This window comes from Corylus avellana, chromosome ca1 (genome assembly GCF_901000735.1).
Source record: "Corylus avellana chromosome ca1, CavTom2PMs-1.0".
Classification (NCBI taxonomy): Eukaryota; Viridiplantae; Streptophyta; class Magnoliopsida; order Fagales; family Betulaceae; genus Corylus; species Corylus avellana.
The window spans coordinates 11,612,199-11,631,604 of NC_081541.1; the positions used below are offsets into that span (position 1 = coordinate 11,612,199).

Consider the following 19,406-nt stretch of genomic DNA (forward strand, 5'->3'; position numbering starts at 1 on the left):
ATGTGATAGTTCTAACTAACTCCGAGAACAATATACTGGTTCATTGTTGTTCTTTGAATTAATACATCATGGGCAATATAAGTAAAAGTTTTTATTTTATTTTATTTTTTATGGGTCCTTGTATGTTGGAAACTATCCATGAAATATCTAGGTTCTTCTATGTTTATTATTATTATTATTATTATTTTTTTTAATTTTTCATTTTTAAATTACAAAATTGGTGGTTAATTATCATTTAGTGCATCTATAACTCAATCTATAATTTTGCTAAGAAAAGGGGAACGCCGCTTTTCTTACATGAAGCACCAATGACGCAATGGTTGTGCTTTTCTCCTTAATTCAATTCCTCCCCTGGTTCGATGGATATGAGAGAAAGAAAAAACCATTGAAGGGCACAAGACCAGCAAATAATCCTTCACCAGTTGTTATTACTGGATGTCTGGAATGTACTCTAATTCCTTGGAGGATTCGAATTAGTGATATCCACTTTATGAGGCGTGGTTTCCAGCCGATTGAGTTATCTCTTAGAAACCTAATCTATTTTCTTAAATAGACTCTCATCGTCAATCTCTTGCTGAAATGGTTTAATTTCATTCGTTTGTAGATTAAAGCAACATTCAAACTTTTTGTGCCAAGTTGCACTGCTTGATTGTTTAAAGCAACCTTCACAATAGCATGCGCCTCATCGAGGTCCATACGGCAATTCGGGATGAGTTTAAGACTACTCTGGCATCTCTTCTACATTGCTCACCCTTGCCGTCTTTATAAAGTGTCCTTGGTTACTCTCCCATGTTGGTCTTGCAATTACAGTGGCCGATGGCTTAGAAGTGAACCAGTCGCATGATTTGGGCACTTGCATCCAACCATGCATCATGCAGGGTCCACCGGACAGGAAAGATTAAATCTTTCAATTCTCAAAACCAATAAAGCATGGATTTTTCATTTCAAATTCAAGGAAGTGCAATATTTTATAGATATCTCGCAGGCATGGATGCGAGTGGTTCCCAGCAACAAAAGCGGAAACCTTGTTTCTCACTTCAATCCAACTACAACCAGGCATTTTCTTCACCCCTTGATCCAGCATAGCCTTTCTAATCATCTCTGCTTCCTTCCACTGCCCGCTTGCACAATACAAATTTGACAAAACCACATAACCTATCTCTTTCTGAGGCTCTAAAATCTTTAAAGCTTCCCCCAGATGTGTCCCTATCCCTACATCCCCGTGTGCATAACATGCTCCAAGCAGAACCTCAGATGAGCTGGTCTTTGCATTACCTGTTCCTGAATGCCGATTAGCCAACTCTATTGCTTCTGCCAAGAACCCACCTCGGCCAAGCATGTCAACCATGCATGCCACGTGATCCATTTCAGGGGAAATCCCATAAATTGAATCCATTGATTCAAAAAACAAGCGACCTTTCTCTATAAGCCCCAAGTGGCTACAAGTCATCAACAGGCCAATGAAAGTCACTTTATCCGGCTTTACACCATAAGGCATCATTTGTTCATAAAGTTGTAAAGCTTGGTTAGCCCGTCCATGTAACCCAAATCCAAACAACATTGCATTCCAGGAGACCAAATCCTTGTTAAGAATTTCATTAAATGCACGGCTTGACCCTTCTATATCACCACACTCAGCATACATGCTAATTAAACCATTGCCAACATAGACATTGGCATGGGAGCCAGAGCGAATTATGCAACCATGGACCATTTTACCATCCCCTAGTATTGCCAGGCTAGAACACGCATGAAGGGCCGCTCCATATGCAAAATCATCAGGCTGGACACCACTTCTCATCATGTCAACAAAGAAGCAAAGAGCTTCATCTCCATGCCCATTTTTTGCGTACCCTGTGATCATAGATGTCCATGAAACTATATTCTTCACAGGAGCTCGCTGAAAAGCAAGAAAGGCTTCCTGGGTGTCGCCTGCTTTCATATGGGCATCAATGATCGCATTCCAAGACACCTGAGTAAGCGTTCCAATGGAATCAACCACCTTCATAGCATCATCCTGGCAACCTAGTCTAGCATAAAAGCTTAAAACCGAGTTCTTTGCCTCCACCGCAGAGCTCCAACCAGTCTTAATAATAATACCATGTACCATGCATCCATATGAAAGTTCCAATGATTCAGAACACACATTCATGAGGGAACTTAGTGTCCACTGATCTGGCCGACACAAACTCTCTCGCATCTCTTTAAACAAATTCAGACATAATTCAACTTCACCACATTGAGCATGACCGGCAATCATAATATTCCAAGCGATTTCTACCCTTTTGGGCATCATGTGAAACACTTCACACACAGAGTCAAGTTGACAAGAATTTGTATGCGCAAACAAGAGCGAACACCAGGTTACTTCATTCCTACTTTGCATTTCTTCAAAAACTTTTCTAGCACCAGAAGGACTCAAACACTTCCCATACATATCAATAAGCGAATTACCAACCGGTAATGAAGATTGAAACCCTTTAACAATAACCAAAGCATGGACTTTTACTCCGTATGTAAGCTCACATGCTGCTGCACACGCACTCAAAGTTGCGGTGAATGAGTAATGGTCGGGATTGGTATTGGAGATTCTCATGTGACGGAAAAGGGATAGCGCTTCTTGGTGAAGACCCAGCTGGGAATAGCCTGTGAGCATTGCGTTCCAAGCGACCGTGTCTCTCTGGGACATTTCGTCAAACAGTTTGCGAGCGTATATAATTCCACCAGATCGTGCAAGTCTTGCGATCTTAGATGTAATCTGGAATAAGTCCCAGTGCATATCATTCTATTTCGGTAATCAGAGAAGCAAACAGGCGCAAAGAAATCCAAAAACACTAGACTTGGGAAAAAAAGAGGTCCGCGCAGTCGGAATATAAGGCTCAGTGAGAACGCACCTTTTATAATTCTATAAGGCGCAATCAGCTGGGACGGCAACTTTCATGAAACGTCCCTTGTTCGAATCTCACCTCACCAAAAGAGACGGTGAGGAAAACTCAACATATTTGATCTCTGAGTTGCAGATGAAACAAAAAGAAAAGAGAAAAATATGAAGTAGAAGAAGAAGAAGAAGAAAAAGAAGAGAAAAGAAGAGGAGGAAGAGGGATTCAGGACAGAGAGACTCAAAGCGCTCGGGGAAGTCTCCAGAAGGAGACGGAAATGACCTAAAGAACTCAAGTTGAATTCATGGAGTCAGATCTTATTTAACATATTTGTAATGATAATTGAAATTTTTATTTTTATTTTATTTTTTTTTTTTTACTGTTAAAAGGTAGAATATGATCTCCCTATCAGAGAATATCTACTTTATGGCTGAAATTTCTTTTTATAAATTCTACAGCCATAAATAGAATACATGTCCCACTACAAAAAAAAAATAAATAAAAAAACAATATTTAAGATTAAAAAAAATAAAAAATAAGGGGTGATTACCATATCTTGGCCATAGAGGGTGGCTGGACCACCCCATTTTAGCTGGGGTGGCTCAATGGCCGACCAGGGGTGGCCGGACTACCCCATGGCACTTGGAGGTGGTCCGGCCATCCTCTAAACCCAAACTATAAAAAAAAAAAATCGTTTGGCCCTTAGGAGTGGTCTTAAATCTGGCCCTTGAGAGTGGTCCTAGATCTGGCCCTTGGGGTGGCCACTCTCAAGGGCCATGGGCCACCCCCAGCCCCAATTGGGGTGGTCCGGCCACCCCAATGGGTGGCTAGCCACTCTTAAATTTTTTATAATTTTTTTAAAAAAATATATAATTTTTTATAATTTTTTTTATTAATGGGACATATGTTCTATTTATGGCCTCAGAATCTCTTTAAAGAGATTCTGACCATTAACTGGATATTCTCCAGTCCAAAATAAACTGACGAAGATCCTATTCCGTTAAAAGTTGGGCTATTTTTTTTTTTCCTATTCAAAGGGGAAATACGTGGAGCATACTTGATGAGGACACATTTGGTTTTGAGCTAAAGAAATCATGGTATAAAATTCGAAATAAAGGGGCTAAATGGGTGTTTCTTTGGTGGAAAGAAACCTTTCATAAAAAACTATGTACAGTATATATATATATATATATATGCTTAAGAGTATCTTATTCACACACTAAAAGAGCTCTCTCTCTCTAGAATGACCATTTCTTCTCTTAAAATTTTTCCACAGCAAATCCCTTCATCAAGAATTTTAGATTCCATGAGTCAAGGTAAGTATATTATTATTTTATCAATTTATGATTACTGAATCTTTATCACTATATCTTTTATGGAAGAGTAATACTCTTTATACTCATTTCAATTTTGGATGAATTTATGTCTCAAAGGGGTAGCTCAATCGGTTGTGAACCACACCTTATAAAGCAGAAGTTACTAGTTCAAATCCTCCATCCCCCTTCCCTTGTGTGGACATGTCAAAAAACAAAAAAAAAATTGGATGAATTTTCTTTTGTTTTATGTTTTTTTAAAGCCACTTACAATACACTACATCAACCGGTGTAAAATGAATATAATAAATGAATGTGAAAAGTAGCATTACTCTTTACATAATGCAGCAGCAGCAAAATAAACCAAACCAACAGCCGTCGGGCACTACACCTGTACAACCAGATAGGCTCTCTTGACTCTATCTTGCTACTTCGAGTTATAGCATGGTTTTCAAATGCAGCAAGAGCATGATATACGGGTTCCAAGATTGCCAATACTTCCAAATATTATCGGTCACACTCATAAGCAGAACGATTGAATATATAGCGCTTATGCATTTCCAAAAACTTTATTTTCATGGAACCTTTGAAACCTTTGGAAACCATAAACTCTTTGTAACAAGACCACGAAATTCTTCAGGGCAAGGCGATGCCATATGCACTAGTCATCAATATCTTTGTCAAGCCTAATTGCATCCAAGAATGAATGCAGCATCATGCTCGAAAAATCATTAAGTCAAAGCACACAAGGCATTTACCAAATACAAGCAATTGATAAAGGCTGCAACAAATTGTTATTGAAAAGGGAAATGATACAACATGAAAATTTATGTGGAAAGAATCGCCTTGCAGACTCATGGTTCTGTCATTAGACCAAGGTCAAATGTTTCCCAAACTGTCCCAGGAAAAAATGGACTAAAAAAAAACAAAAAAAATCAACTTTCCTGATGCAATTGCCATCTGTTCTGCCTTCAGTTATAAATCGGAAACAGAGTTTATAGTAATATTTGTTACATAATGCGATTGCACAGACTTCCCAATAGAAATATCCGTGTCTTCTAGTTTCGAGCAATAGATAACATGAATGAGTGCGCTCATCTGTTAGATTGACAATTGAACTTAGCGGGTACATAATGAATTTAATGCTAATATTAAGGATTGGCCAAACAAACCTCATTAGTACTTCGCCATAATTTTCCTAAATTGTTCCTTTGGTGCTGCAAATGGAAAATGAAACAAGATGCCAGAAAACAAATCAATAAATAGCCAATTAAGTAGAGACTGATTGAAAAGACAGGTTGAATATTATTAAGCTATTTACAATCATCTTACCAGGCAACCCAGTGAACCTCTCAAACTGCTCATATGCCTGTCCTATGAACATCTCCAATCCAGTAACAATTATAGCTCCAGATTCTTCTGCTTCCCTCAAAAGTCTAGTAATTTTGGGGGTATAAACAGCATCAAAAACTAGTGAGTAAGATCTCAGAGCATGCTGCAAAAACAGAATGCCAATTATTCTCTTGCCTCGAAATTTGATTACAAGTTGATATCGTAAAAGCTAGGGTCCTTTCTACAAAAAGTGAATCACTAAAGTGCTTATGAACTCCGATACAAAATTCTATAGCATGATGCAACTTCGTTTTGATGTATACCAAGGACCAAACCAGATCAATTTGGCTTGTTCGTGAAGACTTTTCAGTTTGATTCAGGCAACTTTCTCAACTCCGTAAATGGAGAATTCAATTCTTTTTCATTCCTCCACTAGCTACTCCATCAGTAGCTGATTTCAAATCTCAATGTTATCGTTATACCCAAAAACCCCTCCCAGGACTGGAAGGACCCACGCCAATTCAAAAAATTACAAAAATTTAGTTCATTTTAGATAGTTGTCATGTTGGTTTCACTCTAGGAAAATGAGAACTTTGCAACCCTATTAGTGTAATAAAGGAAGCAAATTTAACTAAAGAAGGGAAGCAACTAGAACTAGGCCAATCTGGGAAAAAACTTATCCAAGCAGTTTGGGTAGGTTTTGTTTGGCATATATGAGAACAAAATTTATCTAAAACATGGTCAGCATACTACTTCAACAATGAGAGCCAAATTAGTTAATTTCTGAGTCAAAGCATCTTGTTAAACAATCTCGGCCCGTATTCTTGCCCTACTTATAATCTTACACTGACGGGTGCTTTGCCCTTGTACTACTATAAGGGGCCTTGCAGTAATCTGGGCTTCTTTCAAAAGTTCCCTGCTAGAAGATTTAAAGAAACAACCTGAACTGAATCTAACCTCATGGAGGTGGATGCTTTTTTCTTTTTTTCTTTTTTCTCTGGGAAAAAAAACACATTATAGTAGTTGACGTTCATATAATTGAACAATATTGTTGGCAATCTGTGCCTTTTTTCAAAAAAAAAAAAAAAAAAAGAACAAATTTTATCACCCGATATTGTAAAGTAATTTAGGCATATCTATCATTTCTTTTTTTCTTTTCTTTTTTTGTTAAACATTTATATTCACAATAAACCCCAAACCAGCCCAGCATCAATTTTCATTAATATGATTTTTTCATACTGTAGTTCAGTCCTAAGTTCATATTAAAAGAAGTGGCCTACGTTAGTCAGCCTAGGTTGCTGCCAAAGCCAAAGAGACCCAAACTGAGTAGGACTGATGAATACTTTCTTATATCCGAACTCCTTTAGGGTCAGGTACACCACCCCTTTTATGGCCTTCATCTCCACATAGGCCAAATAAATCTTTCGTTTAATTCTATCCAAACATGCTTTCTCTGACCATCCAGATCTGGGAACCTTCAAGACTTGCAATTACTACCAATGCATTCTTTTGATGAAACAATACATTAGGTTGCAATATTCTAAATATCTATGAGGCTACCAAGAAAAAATCAACATCAAAACTTTTATTCCGTGCATAATGGAAATAGATAGCATGGCAGAGGGGCAGACCTTAGGAATAGGTGTTTCATCAACTTTTGGTTGCATTCCAATAGCTGTTGTGTTTGCAAGGATCATACCATCCTCCGGATGGAAATTAGCTAGATCAGCAAGAGATAAAGCATCTCCTCCAATAGTATCAGCAAGTTCTCTGGCTCGATCTTGAAGCGAAATAAATGGATAAATTAGAATCATCACTTAAGCAACTACACATCTCAGCAATGTTATTATGGAAGTTGGGGGAGAAAAAGTCATCTTGCTAGGATGCTCTTACTCAGTAGCATGGATGAAACGCATGAATGCATGCTTTGCTGTTTTGCATGCATTTAAGATGCCAGTGCCATAGATAGCATGACTAGAACATGTAAATCACATAAATCTGATGATGAAATTCTATCATACTTCAATAAAACATTTCTGAAAGGTTGTGGTAACTTCTAATCTAAATAATTACAACAAACCAGCATGTACCAAAATGCTGTTCATCAGTATTGTAAATAGTGAAATTCTTAAATAGGAATATTCTGACAAGCCCTATCCATGGTACTTGAAATTATGTGGCAGAAGGAAAACTACCACAGTCAAGCAAGAATTAGTTTACCACACAACATCAAGACAAGACACATTGAAAAGTTGAAAGAAACAACCTAGAAATAAGAATTATACCAAAAATGGGATAAAATAATTTGCAAGAGTAGGAATTGGGGCCCAGTGATAGGAGGAGGGGGTAAGCATCCTATGGTAAACACCAATCTGTTTGAAGGAGAAAAGATGAAGGAATTATTATTATTATTTTTTTAAAAGTAATGAAAAATTTATTGAAAAAACATAAGGCTCCCCTAAGTACACAAGTTGTATGCACATGGAGCTCCCACAAGCCCAAAACCCAAGCAACAACAATAAAACCCCTCAACCCAACCAACCCATCAAGCCCACAACCCCAAAACGCTAAGACGAGTGAGCCTTGCCTTTCCCATGCCTAGATCATGCTCCCATGTGAATGGAGCATTCTAAATTCAAAAGGTCCCTACTACCCTTACCCTTATGAGGGGTATCCACTATTAAGTCTTTGATCCCCTCATCCCCAAACAACGCCCAATATAACATAGAGGCAGGGGGAAAATCACCCAAAGGGTATGCAAGCTCGCCATCCTCCCCACCCCAAAAATCTTCATCCTCCCCATCACTAACCACCAACTCTGAAGTTGAATCAAACTCACACTCTGGGTATGAGAATGAGATGGACAAATAAGGGATTGTTCAAATGAGAATAATTGGCTTTGTTTGGCAAATGATTTCGCCTTTGTTACTGTAGTATAAAATGATTGATGTGATATAAAATTTTGAATTTTTTGTATGAAAAATTGAAAAACATTTGTTTTGTAGTGATTTTTTTATTTGAATAGTAATAAAAAGTGGATGGTGTGATATAAAAAGTGAAAAAAGTTAATGTTTTGATGTCAATTGTTTTTGGGGAAATGGTGCAAGAATAGTAGTAACAAGGGGAAGAAAAGCTTTGCCAAACAAGGCCAACAGTGGCATTAATGAGAAAGATTGCTTAGCTGCAGCTTTAAGACATTAAAAACAATATATCACAGGCAAACAAATAACAATACTACAATATATGTTACTTTCTCACCACTACGAAACAGTTCTTTTTTAAGTAGAAAAAGCTTAACAAGTATGCATTACTTTTTTTCCCCACAGGAAAGAAAAGTTCCAATCATAACAGTCACCTTTCCTTCCACCAGTTCATCTTCAGCGCTTCTTTTGTTGTTTTTTAAGAAGAAAAAATATTTCAGAATAATTTTTCATAGCTATTTCTGAAGGACAAACCATAGTGAAAAACATTGAAAAGACCATGCTTTTGAAAATCACAGATCATCTTATAGGTAATATGTAATAACGAATGCCAGACACAGTCACAAGTCATTACATAGAATCCTAAAGAGCCAATGGGAAAAAAATTTCCACCAAAAAGCTTTTGAATGCCAAAGAAACAAAGAAATCTAAGTGTTTATGACACTATCAAAAATATAGGATCAGAAAACCAGGTTAATAAAAAGCCATGTATACCAAACTGCAGACTGCAAAATAATAATAAAAATAAATAAAAAGAGAGAGAAAAAATCAATCTAAAGCCGAAACCTTACCATAAGTGCGATTGGCAATCACAACCCTTGCTCCCTTTTCTTTTGCACCGTAAGCAAGTGCCTTACCAGCGCCTCCAGCACCAATGACCACAAAAAGCTTACCAGCTAAAGGAGAATCAGCAGTATTGCTAATATTATGAGAACCTAAAATGAAAAGCAGAACATCCAGAGCATCTTGAAGTTAAACCACAGAGAGAGAGAGAGCAGAAACTTGTGTATATCTGTATATTTAACTAATATATACTTTACTCATAAAACACAATAGATACCTCGTAGTCCATCTTCAATAGCAGAAATTGCACCAACATAGTCAGTATTGCAACCAAATAACTTCCCATCGGTGGGTCTCCTTATAATACAATTCACAGCTCCTATTGACTGTGAAATTCCATTAAGATGTGAACAAATCATGCACTATTGCTTAAATAAAAAAACAACTAAAGCTAAGGCATCCCTGAATACTCTAATTAATTTCAGTGATGCTAAAGACACTGGGCTAGGTAATCAGACAAGCACTAACATAAATATATTTTTAATACCTTCGCAACTGGATCGACCTCATCGCAGCATTTAAGAGCAGCCTCCTTGTGTGGAATTGTACAACTGTGCTTGGAAAAGAAGTTTAATTGTCTCATGCTTCAAGTATAGAATCATAATGTATTCTAAATCTTTCAGAGAGATTAATCTAGAAATATGCCAATATATCAAAATGAAACCATTGGAACAACTTTTAAAAATAACAATATCAAGTAATCAAATAAGCTACAAATCCCCATCACCCCAATAAGAAGGCCAGCCCAAAAATCTTGGCCACCCGAAGAAAAACTATAGAAAACTATTTTTGATAAGTAAAAACTATAGAAAACTATAATCTCGGCCATCATACATAAAGAATAATAATACACGATAGCCTTCATTCAAAGTACTCAACAAAGAAGATTGAACCTGAATCCGGCGAAATCTGTGGACGAGTAAGTCCGGAGAAAAGTTGAAACATCATCCACCAAGAGAGGCACATAAACTCCATTGAAACCTACTGACTTGAATGCTTCATTGTATAAAATAGGCGATTTGCTGTGATGGACAGGCTTCCCAATTATGCCAAACACTTTTGTATCTGGTCCTATGTCTCTGAAGTTGTATAGATATAAAAGATCCTTCATTGTTGGTTGACCGGGGGCTGAAACTATTCCTGACTCAATGGTACCAAATGTAAGAAACCCACCAAATTTTGGGCATAGTATCCGCGAGATGAAGCCCCTCTCACCCATAACCATTGCTATAATTGGCACCTGCAATTCCATTATTAGATAAGCCAAAAGAGCTTAAATATGTGAAGAATCTAGCAAGACATAACGTTAAGGGGTTCTACCATTACCAGTCGGAACAAATAATAAATGAGCAATTGCATAGAAAGAGAGAAAAAAAAAATTAAAGGGGGGATAATTAGCTTTAATAAGGACAGTACTACTAACAAATGCACTACTCCAGAAGTCAGATGGCTGTATTTATCATTGTTGAACGCATATAAGGTAGAATATCTGATGCAAACCTCACCATATTCTCTCCTTCTAACCTTCAGTGCACATTTGATCTGAGTAACATTTTTTTTTTTTTGTGGCATCAGAGTAATAAATTCATCTCAGTAAATTTGCATCCAACTTACTGCAGTTTTTCATTGATCAAAAGAAAAGAAAAGAAGAACAACTAAAACAAACCAACTTCTTACACCTAAAACTTAATAGTACTGACACTTATCATCTAAGACAAAAGCCTTAAACTCTGATTAGCAAACACTTTCGTTATAATTAGTAAGTCCTAATAAACACGAAGATGAATCATCTGCTGTGAACTTGAGGTAGGTGTAAAAGCTGCAATCTGCTAGCGATCAGTAATGGAATATATACAACTTACACCATTCACAAATTCCATATATGATTCATTCAGCCTTGACATTTATCTGGTGGAATCAGAAAAGGTAGTAACAAAACAATGATATAAATATTATTGCTTAAAAAGCAGTACAATAATACATACACGGCTTACTTGAGAATGCACAGTTATTTGGAAAACACGAGCCACATCAGTGATCTCCAAGGCAGTTGTTGCAATCTTCACTATATCAGCACCAGCCGCTTGTATTCTTGCCACAAGGTTGCCAAGTTCCTCCACAGATGGAGTATCTTGATAATTGTGAGAAGATACAATGAGTTTGAACTTTTCAGGCTTCTTTCCATAAATGGAATCATTGAACTCATGAGCAACCTTCACAAAGAAATAATGGAAGTGAAGATAATTTAATTATTCTCATCTCGGCAGCAATTCCAAAATGAAAGTAGGACGGAGGAACTATTCTTAAATATCTTATAAATAGCCCTGGGTAAATGTAGGCTCTTTGCACCTGAGTGGCAACAGAAAATATTCTGACAGTTTATCAACCATTAGGTACATTACTTGAGATAATGATATAACACGTGGTACTCAACAGAAGTTTCTCAAAAAAAGATACTAGTAGGACTCAAAAGCAAGATGCTGTCATTTCTACCATTCAAAATTTTTATTCAATGAGCACAACTTATTATGTCACCCTCATTCAGAACTTTAGAAACCTTATAAGATTTTTTTTAAAAAAAAAAAAGAAAGAAAGAAAGAGAACAGAGCAGTGAACAATCCATGAAGTGATGGATGCTGTTCAGATTGATACTAAATAAATCTGTTATCGAAATCATACTTTGTGTATATATGTATTTATGTTTGTGTGTTAGAACAGTCAAACATCACAAAAGTGCAATCAAGTTTCGAATACAGGCCATAACAAGGTCATACTACAAATTTGCACCAGAATGCAATGCAAACAGATTATTTGGAAAGTGACAAGCTTACCAGTATTATAGTAAGATCCAAAGTTTGAAGAAATCTTCATAAAATTTCATTGGGTTCTACTTAAACCCAGGGACGGAGCTGGGGGGTGGGCCAGGTGGCCGGTGTAGGCCATGCCCCCCAACCCAGGGAAAAAAAAAATTATAAGGTAAAAAAAAAAATTTATAAGGTAATTTTTTTGTTTTTTTGTTTTTTTTGCCTATTGGCCTCTGCCCACTAAACTTTTTGGCCCTTGGCCCCTGCCCATCCCAAGCTCTGGCTCCGTAGTTAAACCATCTCAAACCTCCAACCACTTAAGTTCTTCATACACAACATAAAACCATTGATTTTGTTTAACCAGGATACATTATATATCACTTCAGATTACAGATTCTAACTCCTTGTTAACACAGTTACAACTCCACTATTTGAAATGTTTTGAGTTGCAAATTAATTAGGAAGCAACCTGAAGCTCAACATCAATGTAATCAGCTCCAAACTCCATGGCTAATCGGAGGGCATCCAGTCGCTTCTTTTCATCACCATCATACTGACCGCCTTCCCATGTTGGTCTAGAAAAATACATAAAAATCAGATAGGTCCACAAAGGAGACTCTTAAAGGTTATGTAAGAAGATCAGATTCTAATATCCCTTGACCATGATCATCCATTCCAACAGATGGCACGTTTCAAACTCATACAGATTGTCATAATATTACATGTACTTTGAAAACAAACACACATAATAATGCATAAAGAATTCAATCATAAAAGAATTCTGCGTTATAAACCTGTAAGTGACTAGCGTGGGCAGCGGACACTCTTTAATTAGGGTTTTAAGATCTTCATAAGGATTGAAACTCTTCAAACTGTCTAATCGGACCTCCACAAGGTCAGCACCCTCTTGTTTTGCCTTATCCATATTGATCAACATCTTATGGACAGATTCCGCCATTACAGGAGCACAAAGTAGGGTTCCATTATTCCTTACTCCCCCACTTTTTATTTGGTGGGAAGCAGAAGAAGCAAGCTGAATTCCAATCAAATAAAAGCGATCAAAATAAAGTGATGAAAAATTCAGACAAATATGACTACAGCTGCAATTAATTCACATCAAATATGTAAATATCTGTTTGGTTGCTGAGAAAACGAGGGAAAGCAAAGTAAAGTAATTTCCTTTTTGTAAACATTTTCTCAGCAACCGTTCAGAAAAAAAAACAAGTAAACAAAAACAGGAAAAGAAGAAGAAGAAGAAGAAGAAGAAGAAGAAGAAGCCATCCAATTAAGTTCATCGCAATTAACTAGCATTCAAATCTTAGAGCCTCTTAAATAGCCAAAAGTACAGCAGTCTGCAGAAGGTCTCCAAATTGTCCACTCTTTTTCCGTTTCTTATGAACCAAACAGTAAAGAAAACAAAAAAACAAACAATTCCCTGTACAACAACATAAGATCCGTTTGGCAGCCGAGAAAACGCAGGAAATGGAACTGCAACAAAGTTGCAGACAGGTGACCCGCCGGAAATTGAACTCTAAATTTAAAATTTCTTTCGCTTCTCTGTTTGCTTTTCTGCGTGTTTTTCAGCAAAGCAAACCATACTGAAAAGAAAATGCGGAGTGAGAATACAGAGATGGAGTTGGTGAGAGTTACCAGAACGTTGCCAGACTCCATTGCTTGGTGTTTTTTTGACTCGCGCTAAAATGGGTACGTGTTGTTGGTGCGGTTGGTGCATACATATATATATATAGGGAGAGTGGGTAAGTGGAGGTCTGTTCAAAAATGGTTGGTGGGATGTGCAAATGGGAACCTTCCATTTTGCGTGTCTACTTAGCAAAGCATTAGGGATTTGGGCCTTGGGCCTTCGGGTTGGATCCTGAAAGTGAAGCAAGTTCCCTTTTTTTTTTCTTTTTTTTTTTCCTTAAGCGTGACGATAGTAGCACCAACTCACGGGGTACCGTCTCCAAGGGATAGCTCAATCGGCTAGAGACCACGCCTTATGAAGCGAAGGTCACTAGTTCGAATCTCTCCTCTTCCTCTTGTGTGGATATGTCAAAAAAAAAAAAAAAAAAAACTCCCCGCTCAGGTTTAAGTTATTGGGTCTGTATTGCTGCTGCTATTTGTGAACCTTTGAGTTTTTGAGGGGCTGTAAATTACTACTTTCTCACTCTTCGGGAAGAGTTTGTAATCAAGGTACTTTTTGTATTTGAGAATTAATATTTGTTTGATCTTTAATTTTTTTTCTAGAAAAATATGAAAAAAACATCATGTAGAAGCAAATTTTTGGCCTTCACAAATAAAAAGATTCTATTGATTTTTTGGAGTTCAAGATCTAAAAGCCCATTTTCTAATAGATAAGTCATACAGAGAAAATTATTTAATATAGAAAATTTTCTTTTTTCATCCCATCTCGTCTGTTTGAGAATACCAATTTCATGATGTTAAAATTTCTCTACTTCTGCCTATTTTCATTGCTAAACAACTCATATGCGGTATAAACTTCCATTTTTGGTTTAAATTTTGGAATTTTCAAACACCATTGAGTTTACTGTGCATATTTCTAGGGATTTCAAAATTATAAAAATAATTAATCACTTAATAGTCTTGTTCAGACTGTTCCAGAGTCGAATAACCATGAATTAATTTTTCATGAGAGGATTCCGTCAGCTCCATAGAGTTAAAGATAACTTATTTAGCTTTCTCCAATGTATTATATGCCTTGTAACATGCACCTTTGGAGCCATTAATTTGAAAATGTCATTGTCTCTGTGATATGAAGATTCATGTTTAGAAACCTTTAAACACAACATACACCTTGTTTAGGTGCTCGTTTGGAGCTTTCAGAACCTTTTATGGCTACCGTTATCCATTCTTATTGTTTAGGAGGATTCATGGATACCTACAGAAAGATTAATATATATTAGTTGCTTGTTTAGCAGTTCTTTTCGATAATTTTCAACTAAGATAATATGCAATAAAATTGCTAGTACCTTTTATAAATTCAACTTCGAATGAGTAATTTGCAATATCATTATATCATTTTAATCTTTTTCCTTCAATAATATTTCTTTATTGATAAGAAGATCTTTAACAAATTTATATTATCAATTCTGATAATAAAGTCTTCTAGGGCTACATAAATGTGAAAAGCTTTTTATTGCTAATTTAATAGCTAAAAGTTCTTTTTCAAACTTAATATAATTATGTTCATTTGGTTTAAATTTTTCAGAAACAAACAAATTAATTCTTCTTTTTCAAGTCTTTTAAGAATTGATATTTGTTAGTTCTTATTCCTACATGATTATGTTGAGTTGGATTCTCATAATCTAACCAAATTTTTTTCTACTATTGCTTTCAATACACATCCCCAACAATTATCTAAAGCACCTGGTTCAAGGATAAGTTTACCTCATTTTTCAGGAAAATAAACTTTAGGTAAAACTTTTAACTCGTTTTTTACTTGTTTTACTAATTCTGAATCCTCTTTGCCTTGATAAGTTTTTGAAAAAGAGGAGTTTCTTTTTTAAAGAGATATTTTTTTTATATAATTTCTTCCATAATTAAGATTTCTAATGAACTTTGTAATTGTTTTTTGTCTTTAATTTTTTCAGGAAAGTCTTTTATTGTTGAGATTCTATGTTGTAGTTTTAAACCTGATTGATTCAAAACTAATCCCAAAAATTCTATAGATTCATTTTCTCCCTCAATTTTATTTGGGAAAAGGATTATTCCATACTTCTGAATTTTTTTCACAGACAATTTTAAGGTGTTTCTTATGTTCTTTCATTGTTTTTGAAACACACAAGAATATGATAAATCATACAAAAATCTTTAAGGTTTTTAAAGGGAAATTCTTGAGGAGCAATATTAATACCAAAGAACATCAAGCCCAACAAGATGCTCAAGCAAAACCGGTCAAATGCGCATGTATATCACGTACAAGAAGCTGTCGGCAATGATAAGGGTCAACCGGTAGTTACCAGTTCTTCCTTCAGCAGCCAGACAGATGTGACCCTCTGAGTGCGCTAATTCAGATAAGAGGAAGGTAAGCAAAGGCAGCTGTTGATTGGTCTTAAAAAACGCATCCTCTTTCTTGTTAGGAGAACATCAAATTTTATGCGTTTTTAAATTGCAAGCTTTTATAAAACGCACTCTCAAACAATACATCTTCTACCATTTGATTTAATCGCAATCTAATTTTCAGAAATAAAAGAAACGCATAGATAAAGAGAACCCATATACAGGCCCTGAAGGGTTGGCTAGATTCGTTTTACATTTAACAAGGCCCTGGAAAGCAAGTAATAATGTAAATACAGGGCAATACAATTCTTAATTACCGTATGGTGTAATTGAGCAGCCATAGAATATAAATGACAACAAAACTGTACAAGAAAATTCTGCATTTATTCCCTCTCAGCTTGAGACTCTTCTGAGCTAGCAAGCAGACCCTTCTCGGATGAATCCTCAACATTTTCACTTTCTGTTGCTGATGAACACACAGGTATACCCTTGTTCTCTGAAGCATCCATCTGATCACTAATTTCAGGTTTAGAGCCATTTGATTCCTCCGTTGCGACTGCGACTATGCTGCCAATTGAACCCTTCTCAGATAAGCCCTCAATATTTTCATCCTCTGTCGCCGAGGGACACTCGGGCAGATCCAAGGTTTCTGAGACATTTTCTGGCACAGTTCCACAAACCTGAGCTTCAGATCCTTCTGGCTCCTCCAGTGCTACTGAGCTGGCAACGGGACTGATATTGGAGGAGTGCTCTACCTTTTCTTCCTTGGTCGCTATGGAAGATGAAGGCACATGAATGTCTTTTGATAAATTTTCTTCTCGCACAGAAGAGTCCTCAATTCCTTGTTCCTCAATCCCTATGGAAGATGAAGGCGCATGAATGTCTTTTGATAAATTTTCTTCTCGCACAGAAGAGTCATCAATCCTTTGTTCCTCAATCCCTATGGATGATGAAGGCACATGAATATCTTTTGATAAATTATCTTCTTGCACTGAGGAGTCCTCAATCCTTTGTTCCTCAATCCCTATGGAAGATGAAGGCATATGAATGTCTTCTGAAAAATTTTCTTCTCGCACAGAGTCCACCATCTTTTGTCCCTCAGTCCCTATGGAAGACGAAGGCATATGAATGTCTTCTGAAAAATTTTCTTCTCGCACAATGTCCTCAATCTTTTGTTCCTCAATCCCTATGGAAGACGAAGGCATATGAATGTCTTCTGAAAAATTTTCTTCTAGCACAGAGGAGTCCTCAATCTTTTGTTCCTCAGTCCCTATGGAAGCCGAAGGCATATGAATGTCTTCTGATAAATTTTCTTCACGCACAGAGGAGTCCTCAATCTTTTGTTCCTCAGTCCCCATGGAAGATGAAGACAAATGAATGTCTTCTGATAAATTTTCTTCACGCACAGAGGAGTCCTCAATCTTTTGTTCCTCAGTCCCCATGGAAGATGAAGACAAAAGAATGTCTTCTGATAAATTTTCTTCTCGCACAGAGTCCTCAATCTTTTGTTCCTCGGTCCCTATGGAAGACGAAGGCATATGATTGTCTTCTGAAAAATTTTCTTCTGGCACAGGTGAGTCCTCCATCTTTTGTTCCTCAGTCCCTATGGAAGACGAAGGCATATGAATGTCTACCGATAAATTTTCTTTACGCACAGAGGAGTCCTCAGTCTTTTGTTCCTCAATCCTTATGGAAGATGAAGGCATATGAATGTCTTCTGATAAAATTTCTTCTGGCATAGAGGATTCCTCAATCTTTTGTTCCTCAGTACCTGTGGAAGATGAAGGCATACGAATGTCTTCTGATAAAATTTCTTCTGGCATAGAGGATTCCTCAATCTTTTGTTCCTCAGTACCTGTGGAAGATGAAGGCATATGAATGTCTTCTAATAAATTTTCTTCGCGCTCAGAGGAGTCCTCAATCATTTGTTCCTCAGTCCCTATGGCAGATGAAGGCATATGAATATCTTCTGATAAATTTTCTTCACGCACAGAGGAGTCCTCAATCTTTTCTTCCTCAGTCCCTATGGAAGATGAAGGCATATGAATGTCTTCTGAAATATTTTCTTCTCGCACAACCCCACAGTCGTGAGAAACATTCATTTCATCATTTGATTCCCCCACAGCTACTACGCTGCCAACTGGACCCTTCTCAGATAAGCCCTCAATGTTTTCACCTTCTGTTGCTGAGGAACATTGAGGCAGATCCATGTTTTCTGAAGCATTTCCTGGCACACTCCCACAAGCCTGAGAAACAGTCGTTCCATCATCCATTTCAGCTTTGTATCCCTTCGATTCCTCCACTGCTACTGAGCTGCTAACTGGGCCCACATCAGAGTCCACAATCCTGTTCTCTACCACTATGGAAGATGAAGGCATATCAATGTTCTCTGATTTATTTTCTAGTGGCAAAATCCCACCAACCTGAGATATAAATAATAATAAGAACAAATCAGTAAGTGAAAAAACAAAAAAAGGAACTGGAGCCTTGCTAAGGAGGCAAATATAGTTAGGGATGGGATACCTACTAGATACTAATCCTACCAAGATTATCATTGGAAAGTTACTAAAAATAAATATATAGACTGTTTTATGTACTTAGGGTCCTTTCATGTACCCACCCATGTTAGGTAAACCTCGGACCCGTATAAAGTGCCCCCTCCACATGGATCAAGTAATATTTCGGCTTCCCGGCGGGCTGGCCCCAAAAAATTGTTTACACCCAAGGGGATTCGAACCTTAGACCTCATGGACTACCACAAAGACCAAGACTTTTACCAGTTGAACCAACCCCTTGAGTAAATTGAGTAACAAACATTCATTTGAAATAAAATACCTTACAATATCTTAAAGGAAATGAATGTTTGTTACTCAATTCATTCACTTGTAAATTTAAGATACTGAAAGCTTTTTTGTACAAGGAAGATACAAGAGAGGACATTGAACTTTTGTTAAAACCAAAAAAAAAAACAAAAAAATCTACTTTTACCTAATGCACTAAATCAATTTTGAAAAGTAAATTTTTTAACTAAAGCACTAAAAATCATTGTAAACTTAATTTTCACTGTCAAAAGTGATTTAGCTCTCCATTTTGACAAGTGTTATTAGGTGCTGTTTAAAAATTTATTACAGCCACGGCTATCAGCATGGCCGCCCACAGTGGCCGCAAGATCTGCATGGCAGCCACTGATCTGTCTGGCAACCTCACGTTGGCCGTCAGATCTATGTGGTGGCCACC

At 36.9% G+C, this 19,406-nt stretch overlaps 3 protein-coding genes across 5 annotated transcripts in view; all 3 read right to left on the reverse strand.

Annotated features, from left to right (window-relative positions):
- Positions 1-229: 229 nt before the first annotated feature.
- Positions 230-3,152, reverse strand: LOC132169332 (pentatricopeptide repeat-containing protein At2g36980, mitochondrial). The gene has a single exon (XM_059580386.1). It carries the CDS (start codon positions 2,777-2,779, stop codon positions 908-910), a length of 1,872 nt encoding a protein of 623 aa, XP_059436369.1. The 5' UTR covers positions 2,780-3,152; the 3' UTR covers positions 230-907.
- A 1,815-nt stretch (positions 3,153-4,967) lies between these two features.
- LOC132182933 (bifunctional 3-dehydroquinate dehydratase/shikimate dehydrogenase, chloroplastic-like) lies at positions 4,968-13,893 on the reverse strand. 3 transcript variants are annotated; one of them, XM_059596312.1, is made up of 12 exons: positions 13,803-13,893; positions 12,947-13,185; positions 12,622-12,727; positions 11,334-11,561; positions 10,242-10,588; positions 9,836-9,899; positions 9,566-9,674; positions 9,297-9,440; positions 7,156-7,304; positions 5,525-5,687; positions 5,365-5,409; positions 4,968-5,290 (listed from the first exon to the last, which is right to left on the reverse strand). In XM_059596312.1, the coding sequence occupies exons 1-11, from the start codon at positions 13,821-13,823 to the stop codon at positions 5,369-5,371; spliced, it is 1,611 nt and encodes a 536-aa protein (XP_059452295.1). In that variant the 5' UTR covers positions 13,824-13,893; the 3' UTR covers positions 4,968-5,290; positions 5,365-5,368. The 3 variants fall into 3 exon arrangements, with proteins under 3 accessions (XP_059452295.1, XP_059452303.1, XP_059452287.1); XM_059596320.1 differs by having other exon boundaries at positions 4,968-5,409; positions 11,343-11,561; XM_059596304.1 differs by having other exon boundaries at positions 4,968-5,409.
- A 2,410-nt stretch (positions 13,894-16,303) lies between these two features.
- LOC132177366 (chromatin structure-remodeling complex protein SYD) overlaps positions 16,304-19,406 on the reverse strand; it is a 51,651-nt gene continuing 48,548 nt past the window's right edge. The window contains exon 35 of the mRNA XM_059589650.1: positions 16,304-18,592. Within this exon, the coding sequence (XP_059445633.1) occupies positions 16,553-18,592 (2,040 nt within the window). The 3' untranslated portion in view covers positions 16,304-16,552. The remainder of the gene's footprint in view (positions 18,593-19,406) is intronic.